Below are 14089 nucleotides of genomic sequence, written 5' to 3'. Positions count from 1 at the left end.
GTATACATTATTCTTATGAAACACAATTAAGATGAATTGTAAAATGCTTGGAATTATGTGGACAACTCATTTCTTATTCTTTGCCATAGGTATTTCTCAAGCATCAAAATGTGGCACTTCCACATCAGAACATCAAGACTATATAATGAAATGCTAAATATCAATGGACAAGGTGGTAGACATCCAGTGACCCTCATTAAACTCTCCTTCTCACCTACTACTCATTCTTTCTTTTCTTTCAGAGTTGTATTGCTATGTGTCCACTTCTATTAATTAAGATAATCAATAAATGCCTTGAGCAGAACATAGTAACGTTTGGCTGGGATTTTGGTGGGTGGAGCTCCTCAGAGCTATGAATCCGCCTGTCGCCCGTCACTTTGAGCCTTTTCTTTCTTCAAGTAACTGCCGCTTTTATACGTTTTTCTTCATTTAGTAACCGTCGATTTAATTCAGCTTCTCTGTTATTTTTCTAAAACAACGGGCATCTTGCCTGGTTTTCATTAAAAAAACCTCTCCAACTAGCTTCTCTGTTTAGCCACACAATTCATATGTATTGGTATAAAATGATGGCAATAGATTATATACATGTTTGAGTCGATGAGTGTGTATGACTATTTTGGGAACAACAAAATTAAAATAATCAAAACCCCTTTTGGAGTTGTGTTTGCCACTTGTTGGCTTTTCTTGTACTAGGAAGGACTACAGAAGCTGAAGCACGCTGCATAGCTAAAGATTGGAGCCGAAAGCCTCAAGACTATTGTTGTCAACTTGTTGTGTCGTTGCCAAGAATCTATCAAGGACCTATAATGGGTTGTAGAAAGTAGAGGTGACGGATTACCTCGCCTTTTGTTTTTCTCACCTGTCACCCTTTTATGTTGGTCTGTAAAACCATGTACGTGTTCCTTATTTTGGCTGCGCTTTGGCGTTGTGAGGGTATCTTTGATTTGTAGGATTCATAAAACATAGGAATAGAAAAAAAAGACAAAACAATTGAGTGGCATATCATCTTGGATACTACAAGAATAGTATGAGTGTTTGATTGTCCACAAGAAAACATCTAATGCTTCACATGTGGTTGGAGCGAATGGAAATTTTCCTATGAAATTAGTACAAATGAATTCTAAGGAAAGATCCTATGGGTTGTAATTGCACAAATCAACCAAGGTGTGTGCAAGAAAAAAAATCTTAGGATTAGAATCCTTCTAAAATCCTTTAGAAATGCTTTGAATCAAAAATACCTGATAGTGTTCCACTATAGGAATCAGGTAATTTGTCATCAGTATATCTCTTTGCCGTCAACTTTTTGTCGGGGCAGACGGCAAAGACCAAATTGTGTTTTCGCCATGTAGTATATGTGTCAGATTGCAGGCACGTGCATCGTTTTTTGGTAATGCTCGCTTATTTCTTTCCGTTTTTTCTTCACTTATAATGAATTGTATATTTCTAGTATCAAAACTAATGGAAAGGGGAAAACCTGGTTGAAAAAATATAACACAAAACTAAATTCAGTTTCCCTTTCCTCATTCATTCAATCAACTGTAGTCCATTACCGTGTTTTCAAACTTAAAATTGTTAGCACTTAGTTTTGATTATTAATGTTTAAATATGATATCAAATAACTTTAATTGCATGCCTATACCAGGCATGGAATTCCCATTTTTTGATTATGACTTTTTCACGGGAGTAAATTGTATTGCAATATTTGTAGGTGCAAACAGAAAATGGTACATCTATGTTGTAATTGCCTTAAGTGCAAATAAGAAAACGATTCATCTATGCCATAGCTGGCTGAAATTTTGTTAAGCCACAATCAATTCTGAAAAGCTAAAAACTGCACTTTTCTCACTTTTGAAGAAAGTACATTACGCACTTCCCATGAAATAAAGGTTCACTTTTCAATATCAATTGAGACTCAACAAAATCTCAAGGGATTGAATTTTGCAAAATCAGTATAAATAATTTAGGGCATTGAGTGGTCACTTAGAAATAAATTTTCACATTCAACTCGAGACCATGATATGTACTCCCTCCGTCCGAAAAAGTTTGTCCTTCAAATGGATGTATGTAGCATCAAGTTAGTGCTAGATACATTTATTTGAGAAACAAGCTTGGGACAAGTTTTTTCGAACGGAGGGAGTACATGATAGCAACAAGTATGAAATCAAGGCATACCCTTGCACATGGTAAAATCAAATTCATAATATCTTGAGTTTCTGGTACAAGACCAGGGCCGAAGTCGTGGTACCCCTGGGCTTGGCTCCTCGGCCATGAGGAAGGTTCCACGATATGTGTTGATTCAGAGCATTACTTATGCTAAGAGGCTCCCCCACCCCCGCGTTGCCCCGCTTGGGCGACTCAGGGGGCGACAACCCCAGGCCACTGCCGGCCATCCCTTTCCCCAACCCCCTCGCCGCTGCCTGAGGCAGCCACCGGGCAAGCCCATGACGCAGCCAAGGATGGTGGAGGCGGGGCCTTCGGCTGCCCTGCCCTTGCGCGGGGAGTTCTGGAACCGGAGCGGCGACTCCTCTGGTGAGGCATCGCCCGATCTGCGGCGGCCGGTGGTGCGCACGGCAGATCCGGGGTCACTGGTTGTGTGGGCGGCAGGATCTTGGTGGAGGAGGCGGGCGGCTGGTGGTTGCTTCAGCGGCTAGCGGCGCGAGATCTGGCATTCTCCCCTCCCCTGTTTAGCGTGCGGCCCCCTTTGGCCGGGATGTGCCTCCTTTGGTCGCCGGATCCTGGATAGGGGGTGTGGCTGGTGGCGTTGGGGTAGTCTATGCAAAATCCTTGGCCGGCCATGGTAGCCGCATCGACGACGATGCCTGAGGGCACCGTTCCCCTCCTTGGAGGCATCTGTATGGACTATCCACACCACTTCCCCTTCCCCTAGGTCTCCCGGATGAAAGCCCTAGCTCTGTTGGGCGGCGGCGACGCTCCCAACGCCGTTCCCTTTTTGAAGGCGTTGCCTTGGACTACTAGGGAAAAGCCTAGCAGCAGCGCGGGTTTTGGGCCTATTAGCAGCGCGGGGGCCGGCGCTACTAATAAGGCGCTACAACTAACGTATAGCAGCAGCGCGGGTGCCACCCGCGCTACTACTATGTCCATTAGTAGTAGCGTGGGTAAAAACCCGCGCTACTACTAACCCATGAATTTTTTTTTTCGATTTTTTTGCGCGAATTTTCAAATTTCTGAATTATTTTAACCTCTAATCTCTAATCACCCTCATCGCTGCTCAATTTAATCTCTAATCACCCCTCATCATTCCAAATCATCTAACTTCCCGGACGGTCACCCATCCTCTCACTACTCCAGCCTGAGAACGCTTAACTTCCGGGTTCTATTCTCCCTCGATTCCAAGTCTGCACTTATTGTTTTCCTGACAATAGTAAGATGTCAATCCTATTAACCCTCGGGAGTTTAGCTTGAGCATGAAGTCACACATTTTGCTGTTTGAGTTTAAAACTATTGTTCTAAAAAACAATAATTATTTAGTAACACTAATATTTCTTGAATAAGGAGTTTGACCACATTTTGACCAAAGTTTGACCACAGTTTGACTAGATTTGACCAAAATTCCAAAAAACTGAAATAATTATTTAGTAACACTAATATTTTTTGAATAATTATTTAGTAACACTAATACTTCTTGAATAAGTAGTTTGACCACAGTTTGATCAGATTTGACCAAAATTAAAAAAACTGAAATTTGAGCATAACTTTTTTCCTTTTAGAATTTGAGGATTCTAAAAATTTGCAAACAGGCCGTAGGCGGTCTCTATCGTATGCGGATTTTCGTGTTGAACATTTTGATATATTATACGTTTTTTCTGACATCGTATGCAAAAGTTATAGCCATTTTACATTTTCCCTACACTTTTTGCAAAACATGTCCAAATTTAAGTTTTTAAATTTTCCTAACTAGTAAATGTAGTAACATAACTACATCTCGAAGGATTTTAATTTTTGAAACATTTTGATATATTATATGTTTTTTTCTAACATCGTATGCAAAAGTTATAGCCGTTTTACATTTTCCCTACACTTTTTGCAAAACATGTCCAAATCTAAGTTTTTAAATTTTCCTAACTAGTAGATGTAGTAACATAACTACAACTCGAAGAATTTTAATTTTTGAAGTTTTTATCATTTTCTTTTGCTTTTTACAAAACCGAAAAGGCGATCCACAGGGGGGGGTGTGGGGGTGTAGAGTTTCAAAATGGGACCTTTAGTAGTAGCGAGGGATTTTACCACTCGCTACTACTATGGCATGTCCCGGAGGGGCACGGTTGAGACCTCTTAGTAGTAGCGAGGGGTAAAAACTTAGTAGTAGCGCGGGTTTATAACCCTCGCTACTACTATGGAATGGCCCAGGGGCACGGTAGAGACCGCTTAGTAGTAGCGAGGGTTAAAAACCCGCACTACTACTATGGCATGTCCCGGGGGGCACGGTAGAGACCGTTTAGTAGTAGCGAGGGTAAAAAACCAGTGCTACTTCTATCAACTTAGTAGTAGCGAGGGTTAAAAACCAGCGCTACTGCTACTTAGCAGCAGCGCCTGATTTTAAAGCGCGCTGCTGGTAAGATTCTGTGTATAGGCTTTTCCCTAGTAGTGTTGGGAGCTTTGTGGTCGGTGGGCGCTTGTGGGTGGTTGGCGGTGATGTGACCCTCTTCGTCCTGGCGTAATGCTTCCCCTCTACTAGTGCTGGATGTTTGCAACAGCCTTGTTCTGTTCAAGGGGAGTCTCCTGTGGCTCATGGGGATGCGCTGACCCTCTCTATGTGTAGTCTGGCGGCATCCATCCCAGCTTGTGACAATGTGACGCTTCGATCCAGGTGAGGAGGTAGTGGCCTCCTTCGAAGATGGGTGTTGGATGTGCCATGTTGGGGTCCGTAGGTGCATGGCCCCGCTGGTGCCAGTCCCTCTCTCCTTTGAGCCAGTGTGATCTTGCTCCTGGTGCTACATTCTCGGTTGAGGACCTCGGCGTCTATGGCTTCATCCTAAATTACCTTTCTTTAGTTGCCGTAGTGTGTGAGGCTTAGTTTCATGTTGTTCTTTGTTCTTGTACCTTTTGCGGTGTATTTCCTTTTCTTTGCCCGAGGGTATGTGTTTGTAATCCGGGTAGGTTGATGACTTTGTTAAATCAAAGCCGGGCTAGACTCGAGCCCCATCTTAGGCTTGGCTGATGCCTTTTCTTTTAAAAAAAGAAAGTCCCACTATACGTTAAAGGTATAATATGCATAGTAACTCTTTTTTTGCGTCGAATATGCATAGTAACTTACCCAAGCCTTCGTCGACCGCTAGGCGACATCGCCATATTTGGCATGTAAGTGCCATGACATTACCAGCAAAAACAAGTAGTAGAAGAAACGTGTGGTCACGCGATATTTGTATTTCAAGATAAACATATCGCCTCACTACAACTCTTGGAGTATACGTAATTCATGTGAAACACAATTAACATGAAGCGCAAAATGTTTGGAAATATGTGCACATCTCATTTCTTCTTCTTTTGTCCCCGGCATTTCTCAATCATCAAAATGTGTCACTTCCACGTAAGAAATTCCAAGAGGTGGGCCAGCCCTTACACGCTATATATAGAGCCGGAGTCCACCGCCCAAACCATCAAACCAGCTTCCTCTCCTTCTTCCACTCCCCCCGAACCATCCTCATCACAGCCTCTCCTTCTCTTCGTTCGCTGCTCTCGTCGTAGCCCACGCATCTTGTTGCTTTTCTCCCGGCGCTTCTTCAGACTTTCTCCCTGTGTCGGTCCGCGCTCTCGTCATGATGAACCACGCCACCTTTGCTGCCGAGGAGGCGGTCACCGCCGTGGCGGCGCCGGCGCAGCCGGGTCGCCATTTCGTGTCGCTCCCGCCGCGGAGGGCGCGCGATTGCAGGAAGGCCTCCCTGGGCCGCATGGACCTCGCCACCTCGGCGGTGCTGATGGGCGGGTCTCTGCTGGACTCGATGAAAGCCTCCTCGCCCCGCCACCCCATGTCCCCCGCCGGCGCCGACAACGAGGAGTGGATCGTAAGTTTCTCTCACATCCACCCATGGCTGCTGCTTGCTTTCTTTCCCACCCTCCCTCCCTCTCTCCGCGATGATTGAAGAATCTTTGCCTGAATCGCAGGAGAAGCACCCGTCAGCATTGGAGTGGTTCGAGGGCGTGCTCGCGGCGGCCGAGGGGAAGCAGATCGTCATGTTCCTCGACTACGACGGCACCCTTTCGCCGATCGTCCAGGACCCCGACCGCGCCGTCATGACTGAGGAGGTCAGTCTCCTTGCTCCCTCGTTCCATGTCTTGTGACGCCTTCTTGCGACGCGATCGAAGCAGAGCATGCTCTGTTCACAGAGGTTTCCTCCGCAGTGTCCTGTTCTTATTTTTCTCTTTGATTGACGCAGATGAGGGAGGCGGTGAGGGGCGTCGCCCAGCATTTCCCGACCGCCATCGTGAGTGGGAGATGCAGAGACAAGGTACGTTCTTGGTTCCTTGCTGCTGCTGCTGCATTTATTTTTTGTTGCTTTCTTGGTGCCGTAAAAGAAGCCGGTTCCTTGCACCTCACACGACGATGGAGCCACCATGGCTCCACCAGCGTGCGCCGTAAACGGAATCTTCCAGGTCCCCCTTTTGTAATTTTTGGGCGTGATTTTCACCGTCCGCATGACATGGCATGCATGCCGCATTTGGCTGCGGGCGTGAACCTAGACGCTATACACACACACCAGTACATATAGCAAGCGTTTTTATCAGCGTTTCGTCGCAGTAGTACTTCCGCCCACAGAAAGGCAGGGACCCTTCCCCTTTCCCCGGTTACCTCTTCTCATTTACAGTACGTTTAGTCTACGTACAAAAGAAAAGGAAAAAGAGCACTGTATTTGTATTTATGGGCTGGTGCAATACATACGCAGGTGTTCAACTTTGTGAAACTGGAGGAGCTGTACTATGCCGGGAGCCACGGCATGGACATCAAGGGCCCCACCAAAATGTCCAACCACAAGGCAAAGGTTAGTTAAGTTAGTCGACATCTCCCTTTCTCCGAATTTTCTTCTTGACTTATTCTCTTTCTCTCTCGACCAACAAGGGCCCTAATTTTTTGTTTGCTGTAATTAAGTCGCTTGCGAGCTGCGTGATTGAGTGGTTGTTGGGTTTGTCTACGCAGGCTGACGAGGTTCTGTGCCAGCCGGCGACCGAGTTCTTGCCTGTCATTCAGGAGGTAGGCATGCACGACCTCACCCTGTCTTTCACCAGTGAGAGATTAATTAAACTACGTACCTGAGAAATAATATTCCTAATCAACAAGTACTCCCTCCATTCCAAATTACTCGTCGCATAAATGAATGTATCTAAAACTAAAATACATCTAGATACATCTATACCTGCGACAAGTAATTTGAAACGGAAAAAGTAGTAATCTTGGTGTACTACTTTTCTTCTCGCCATCAAGTCCACTACTGCTACTAGTACACCCAGCTACTACTCCCTCGGTTCCGAATTACTCTTCGTAGAAATGGATGTATCTAGATGTATTTTAGTTCTAGATACATCCACTTCTGCGACGAGTAATTTAGAACGGAGGGAGTAGAATGTAAATGATTTGCTGACAAGTGTGGCTCGGACCGATTAATTCGCAGGTGTATGAGAAGTTGACGGCGAAGATGGAGTCCATCCCGGGGGCCATGGTGGAGAACAACAAGTTCTGCCTCTCGGTGCACTTCCGCTGCGTCGAGGAGGCAGAATGGGATGCTCTGGGCAGTGAGGTGAAGGCGGTGCTGGATGACTACCCGAAACTCTGCCTCACCAAGGGGAGAAAGGTCCTCGAGATCCGGCCCTCCATCGAGTGGAACAAGGGACACGCTCTCAAGTTCTTGCTCAAGTCTCTCGGTAAATGCATAAATGTTGATGCTGCTTCATGCATGTCTTGTTAGTTACTTGCTGCATAAATATTCACACTAGGTTTTTGGATGGTTTTTCCTTTGCAGGCTATGCGGGGCGCAGCGACATTTTCCCGATATACATCGGGGATGACCGTACAGACGAGGATGCATTCAAGGTATAGTACACGCTGCACCTGTACTTTTGCGCTGATGCGCGCTATCGATCCAATCCGATGAACTGAGCCCTTTACTTTTGCCAAAAAAAAATAATCAAAATAGGTGCTGCAGAACATGGGACAAGGCATCGGGATCCTTGTGACCAAGTTTCCAAAGGACACCAGCGCATCGTACTCTCTGCGTGAGCCTGCTGAGGTAAAACACCTTTACATTTCTTTTCAGAGGGACTACAAGTTGTAGTCAGGGGTTTTGAGTTTTACATGAAATTTGTTTTCATATGTGTAACCTGTGGTCATATACATTGTGCAGGTAAAGGAGTTCATGCGCAAGCTAGTGAAGAGCAACGGGATAAAGAAGGGTTAATTCATCAATCAACAGCCTTCTAGCTCTAACTCGCATGAAGATCGAGCAGGCTATATAGCTAGTACATCAAGTCTAGCTTGTTTCCTTTTTGGACTTGGTGTTGTCTCTCCTTTCATCTAGTAGAACAATGCATGCATGCGTGTCAGGGTCGATATAGAAGATCCAGATCGATCAGTGACCCATGCCAGGCCTTGGCTCTGAAGGTTTCTATTACTGTATCCTTCTCTCAAGGTCTTGTAATTAGCCTTCGCTTAGCTATGACAGAAATGGTATTGACAAAGTAGCCCTCCTTTTTCTCGCCCTGCACTATAAAATTGTTCTATTGCTTGCTTCGTCGTTAGCTTGTTATGATGTGATCTCTGTTGAGAAGTTGTTAAAGATATTATTGTGTTAGGGCATCTCCAACGTTGACCCGCAAATTTGCTTCGGCATCTGTCCGCGTTGGGAAGGGACCAGTACGCGGACACTGATGCTGGACGCCGCGATCCATCGCTGCCCGCACACATTTAAACAACTATTCAAACTAACCGGACGAAATTCGTGCGAATACGGCGGATTTCATATAAACCGGACGACGTTCATGCAGACACGTCGGATTTTCATTACATTTCCAACATTTAGAACAAAAAACAAACCTATCCTACGGCGACGGCTGGCATCCATGCCCTTGTTGTTCCCTTCCTGGGACTGCATCCTCCATCTGCGGTCTCTATGAGCACCGACGATAAGACCAATGAAGTGAAGGTGCGGTCGCCGGCGAGAAAGAGTAGAACATGGGTAACGGACCAACCCACATGGGACATAAGGCCCTGCCGCCTCCCATGCCCTACTCATCCTCAGGGGAGTCTGTGCCTTGTCCGTCGCCAGTGGACGTGAGGTCCATGATGGAAATGGAGGTGTCGGCACTCTCATCGTCCCACTGGGCGGCCCGAAAGTTTGTCGGGGGTGCATAGGACATGTTGCTAGCGTTGTTCTCGTCTATGATAGCCTGCAGCTGCGCTTCCGCGGCGACCTATTCCTGGCGAGCGGCAGCTTGAGCGCGGATGGCCTCGTAGATTGCGCAATGCCCCGCGACGAAGTTGGTGTTGCCGCGGCCATGGCCTCCACGGCCTCCTCGCTTGTACTGATGTTCCTCCTGTGCTTGCTGGAACACCGACATGCTCCGGTGCAGTGTCGTCGGAGCCCGTGCCTATCGTGGGGTCGTCCTCGTCATTGAAGATCCCAGGCGAGTTGGTCGGCATGCCGAGCTCGATCTGCCTGGCACGGTTGCTCTGCCAGGCGGCCGCAAGGCGGCCACCTCATGCTTCATCTCCGTTGAAAGGCTCTCCCATAGAGCGTTGTTGCCAGCAGTCATGGCAGATGTGGTGCAAGGGAGGAGGATGTGGAGCGGCTTGTGTTGTGTCGTGTAGTTAGCAGGTGTGGTAGCCTTTAAATAGCAGATTCCGGTGAGGCCAGACGTCCGGGTGCGTCAATGCGCGGTGCCTGAGTGGGTTTCTCGGCCAGCGTGCCTGCTTAATGGTGGCATACGGATAGATAGGGCATTGAACGGGCGTGGTAGATATCCATCCTGCCCCATCCCGTAACGCGTCTCCGGCATTGAGCAGGCGCGGACATCGGGGACGCGTCGTGGACGGCGTCCTCGGCAGGCGCGTGATACGTCTCCGTCGTATCTCCTTTTCCAAACACTTTTTCCATTGTTTTGGACTCTAACTTGCATGATTTGAATGGAACTAACCCGGACTGATGCTGTTTTCAGCAGAATTGCCATGGTGTTATTTTTGTGCAGAAATAAAATTCTTGGAATGACCTGAAAATCAATGGAAATTATTTTTGAAATATATAAAAAATACTGGCGAAAGAATCAAAGCCAGGGGGCCCACACCCTGTCCACGAGGGTGGGGGCGCGCCTACCCCTCTGGGCACGCCCCCTGCCTCGTGGGCCCCCTGGTGCTTGATACGTCTCCAACTATCTATAATTTTTGATTGCTTCATGCTATATTATATTCTGTTTTGGATGATTAATGGGCTTTATTATACACTTTTATATTATTTTTGGGACTAACCTATTAACCGGAGGCCCAACCCAGAATTGTTGTTTTTTGCCTATTTTAGAGTTTCGCAAAAAATGAATATCAAACGGAGTCCAAACGGAATGAAACCTTCGGGAACGTGATTTTCGGACCGAACGTGATCCAGAGGACTTGGACCCTACGTCAATACATCAACCAGGAAGGCACGAGGTAGGGGGCACGCCTACCCCCCCGGCGCGCCCTCCATCCTCGTGGGGCCCATGTTGCTCCACCGACGTACTTCTTCCTCCTATATATATACCTACGTACCCCCAAACTACCAGATACGGAGCCAAAAACCTAATTCCACCATCGCAACCTTCTGTACCCGTGAGATCCCATCTTGAGGCCTTTTCCGGAGCTCCGCCGGAGGGGGCATCAATCACGGAGGGCTTCTACATCAACACCATAGCCTCTCCGATGATGTGTGAGTAGTTTACCTCAGACCTTCGGGTCCATAGTTATTAGCTAGATGGCTTCTTCTCTCTTTTTGGATCTCAATACAAAGTTCTTCACGATTCTCGTGGAGATCTATTCGATGTAATCTTTTTTTGCGGTGTGTTTGTTGAGACCGATGAATTGTGGGTTTATGATCAAGTTTATCTCTGAACAACATTTGAATCTTCTCTGAATTCTTTTATGTATGATTGATTATCTTTGCAAGTCTCTTCGAATTATCAGTTTGGTTTGGCCTACTAGATTGATCTTTCTTGCAATGGGAGAAGTGCTTAGCTTTGGGTTCAATCTTGCGGTGTCCATTCCCAGTGACAATAGGGGCAGCAAGGCACGTATTGTATTGTTGCCATCGAGGATAACACGATGGATTTTGTATCATATTGCATGAGTTTATCCCTCTACGTCATGTCATCTTACTTAAAGCGTTACTCTATTTCTTTGAACTTAATACTCTAGATGCATGCTGGATAGCGGTCGATGTGTGGAGTAATGGTAGTACATGCAGGAAGGAGTCGGTCTACTTGTCCCGGACGTGATGCCTATATACATGATCATACCTAGATATTCTCATAACTATGCTCAATTATGTCAATTGCTCAACAGTAATTTGTTTATCCACCGTAATACTTATGCTCTCGAGAGAAGTCACTAGTGAAACCTATGGCCCCGGGGTCTATTTTCCATCATATTAATCTCCCGTCAACAAGCTATTTCTGGTGCCGTTTTTATTTCGCTTTATTTACTTTGCATATTTATCATAAAAATACCAAAAATATTATCTTATCATATCTGTCAGATCTCAGTTTCATAAGTGACCGTGAAGGGATTGACAACCCCTTTATTGCGTTGGTTGCGAGGATTTTATTTGTTTGTGTAGGTGCGAGGGACTCGTGCGTGGCCTCCTACTGGATTGATACCTTGGTTCTCAAAAACTGAGGGAAATACTTACGCTGCTTTACTGCATCACCCTTTCCTCTTCAAGGGAAAACCAATGCAGTGCTCAAGAGGTAGCAAGAAGAATTTCTGGCGCTGTTGCCGGGGAGTCTACGCAAAAGTCAACGTACCAAGTAACCACCACAAACCCTTATCTCCCGCATTACATTATTTTCCATTTGCCTCTCGTTTTCCTCTCCCCCACTTCACCCTTGCCGTTTTATTTGCCCTCTCTCTCCGTCCTCCTTCTCTTTCCCTATTTGCCTCTTTTTGCCCGTTTCTTGTTTGCTTGTGTGTTGGATTGCTTGCCTGTCACCATGGCTCAAGATAATACCAAATTGTGTGACTTTACTAATACCAACAACAATGATTTTATTAGCACTCCGATTGCTCCTCTTACCGATGCTGAATCTTGTGAAATTAATGCTGCTTTGCTGAATCTTGTCATGAAAGATCCGTTTTCCGGCCTTCCTAGTGAAGATGCCACTACCCATCTAAACAACTTTGTGGATTTGTTAAATTGAAGTTATTTCCTTTTTCTCTTAGAGATCGTGCTGAAGCTTGGTTTTCGTCTTTGCCTAAAAATAGTATTGATTCATGGAATGAGTGCCAAGATGCTTTCATCTCTAAGTATTTTCCTCCCGCTAAGATCATCTCTCTTAGAAACGATATTATGAATTTTAAGCAACTTGATCATGAACATGTTGCAGAATCTTGGGAGAGGATGAAATTAATTATACATAATTGCCCTACACATGGTTTGAATCTTTGGATGATTATACAAAACTTTTATGCCGGATTGAATTTTGTTTCTAGAAATCTTTTAGATTCGGCCGCGGGAGACACTTTTCTGGGAATCACTTTAGGTGAAGCTACTAAACTCCGAGATAATATTATGGTTAATTATTCTCAATGGCACACTGAAAGATCTACTAATAAGAAAGTGCATGCGATAGAAGAAATTAATGTTTTGAATGGAAACATGGATGAACTTATGAAATTATTTGCAAATAAAAGTGTTTCTTCTGATCCTAATGATATGCCTTTGTCTACTTTGATTGAGAATAATAATGAATCTATGGATGTGAATTTTGTTGTTAGGAATAATTTTGGTAACAACGCGTATAGAGGAAACTTTAATCCTATGCCGTATCCTAGTAATTCCTCTAATAATTATGGTAATTCCTACAACAATTCTTATGGAAATTTTAATAAGATTCCCACTGAATTTGAGACTAGTGTTAAGGAGTTTATGAATTCGCAAAATAATTTCAAAGCTTTGCTTGAAGAAAATTTGCTTAAAGTTGATGAATTGGCTAGGAACTTTGATAGAATTTCTCTTGATGTTGATTCTTTGAAACTTAGATCTATTACACCTAAGCATGATATCAATGAGTCTCTCAAGGCCATGAGAATTTCCATTGATGAGTGCAAATAAAGAACCGCTAGGATGCGTGCTAAGAAAGATTGTTTTGTGAAAGCGTGTTCTTCTAGTTTCTATGAAAATAAAGATGAAGATATAAAAGTTATTGATGTGTCCCCTATTAAATCTTTATTTTGCAATATGAATCTTGATAATGATGGGACTGAATATGATCCACCTTTACCTGGAAGGCGTTCCAAAAATTCAGAGTTTTTAGATCTTGATGCAAAAATTGGTAAAAGTGGGATTGAAGAGATCAAAACTTTAAATATCAATGAACCCATTATTTTGGATTTCAAGGAATTTAATTATGATAATTTCTCTTTGATAGATTGTATTTCCTTGTTGCAATCCGTGCTAAATTCTCCACATGCTTATAGTCAAAATAAAGCCTTTACCAAACATATCGTTGATGCTTTGATGCAATCTTATGAAGAAAAACTTGAGTTGGAAGTTTCTATCCCTAGAAAACTTTATGATGAGTGGGAACCTACTATTAATATTAAAATTAAAGATCATGAATGCTATGCTTTGTGTGACTTGGGTGCTAGTGTTTCCACGATTCCAAGGACTTTGTGTGATTTGCTAGGTTTCCGTGATTTTGATGATTGCTCTTTAAACTTGCACCTTGCGGATTCCACCATTAAGAAACGTATGGGAAGAATTAATGATGTTCTTATTGTTGCAAATAGGAATTATGTGCCCGTAGATTTTATTGTTCTTGATATAGATTGCAATCCTTCATGTCCTATTATTCTTGGTAGAGCTTTCCTTAGAACGATTGGTGCAATTATTGATAT

At 44.5% G+C, this 14089-nt stretch overlaps 1 protein-coding gene across 1 annotated transcript; it reads left to right on the top strand.

Moving 5' to 3' along the window:
- The first annotated feature begins 5611 nt into the window (after positions 1-5611).
- Positions 5612-8740, top strand: LOC125536164 (trehalose 6-phosphate phosphatase RA3). Its single transcript, XM_048699317.2, has 9 exons — positions 5612-6023; positions 6124-6264; positions 6396-6467; positions 6903-6998; positions 7154-7207; positions 7626-7875; positions 7974-8044; positions 8148-8240; positions 8355-8740. The coding sequence occupies exons 1-9, from the start codon at positions 5778-5780 to the stop codon at positions 8406-8408; spliced, it is 1077 nt and encodes a 358-aa protein (XP_048555274.2). The 5' UTR covers positions 5612-5777; the 3' UTR covers positions 8409-8740.
- The last annotated feature ends 5349 nt before the right edge of the window (positions 8741-14089 follow it).

The sequence above is a fragment of the Triticum urartu genome, chromosome 2A (genome assembly GCF_056163025.1).
Source record: "Triticum urartu cultivar PI428250 chromosome 2A, HENAU_Tu73, whole genome shotgun sequence".
Classification (NCBI taxonomy): Eukaryota; Viridiplantae; Streptophyta; class Magnoliopsida; order Poales; family Poaceae; genus Triticum; species Triticum urartu.
The sequence above is the reverse complement of the archived record's forward strand: the minus strand, read 5'-3'. Positions and strand labels throughout refer to the sequence as shown.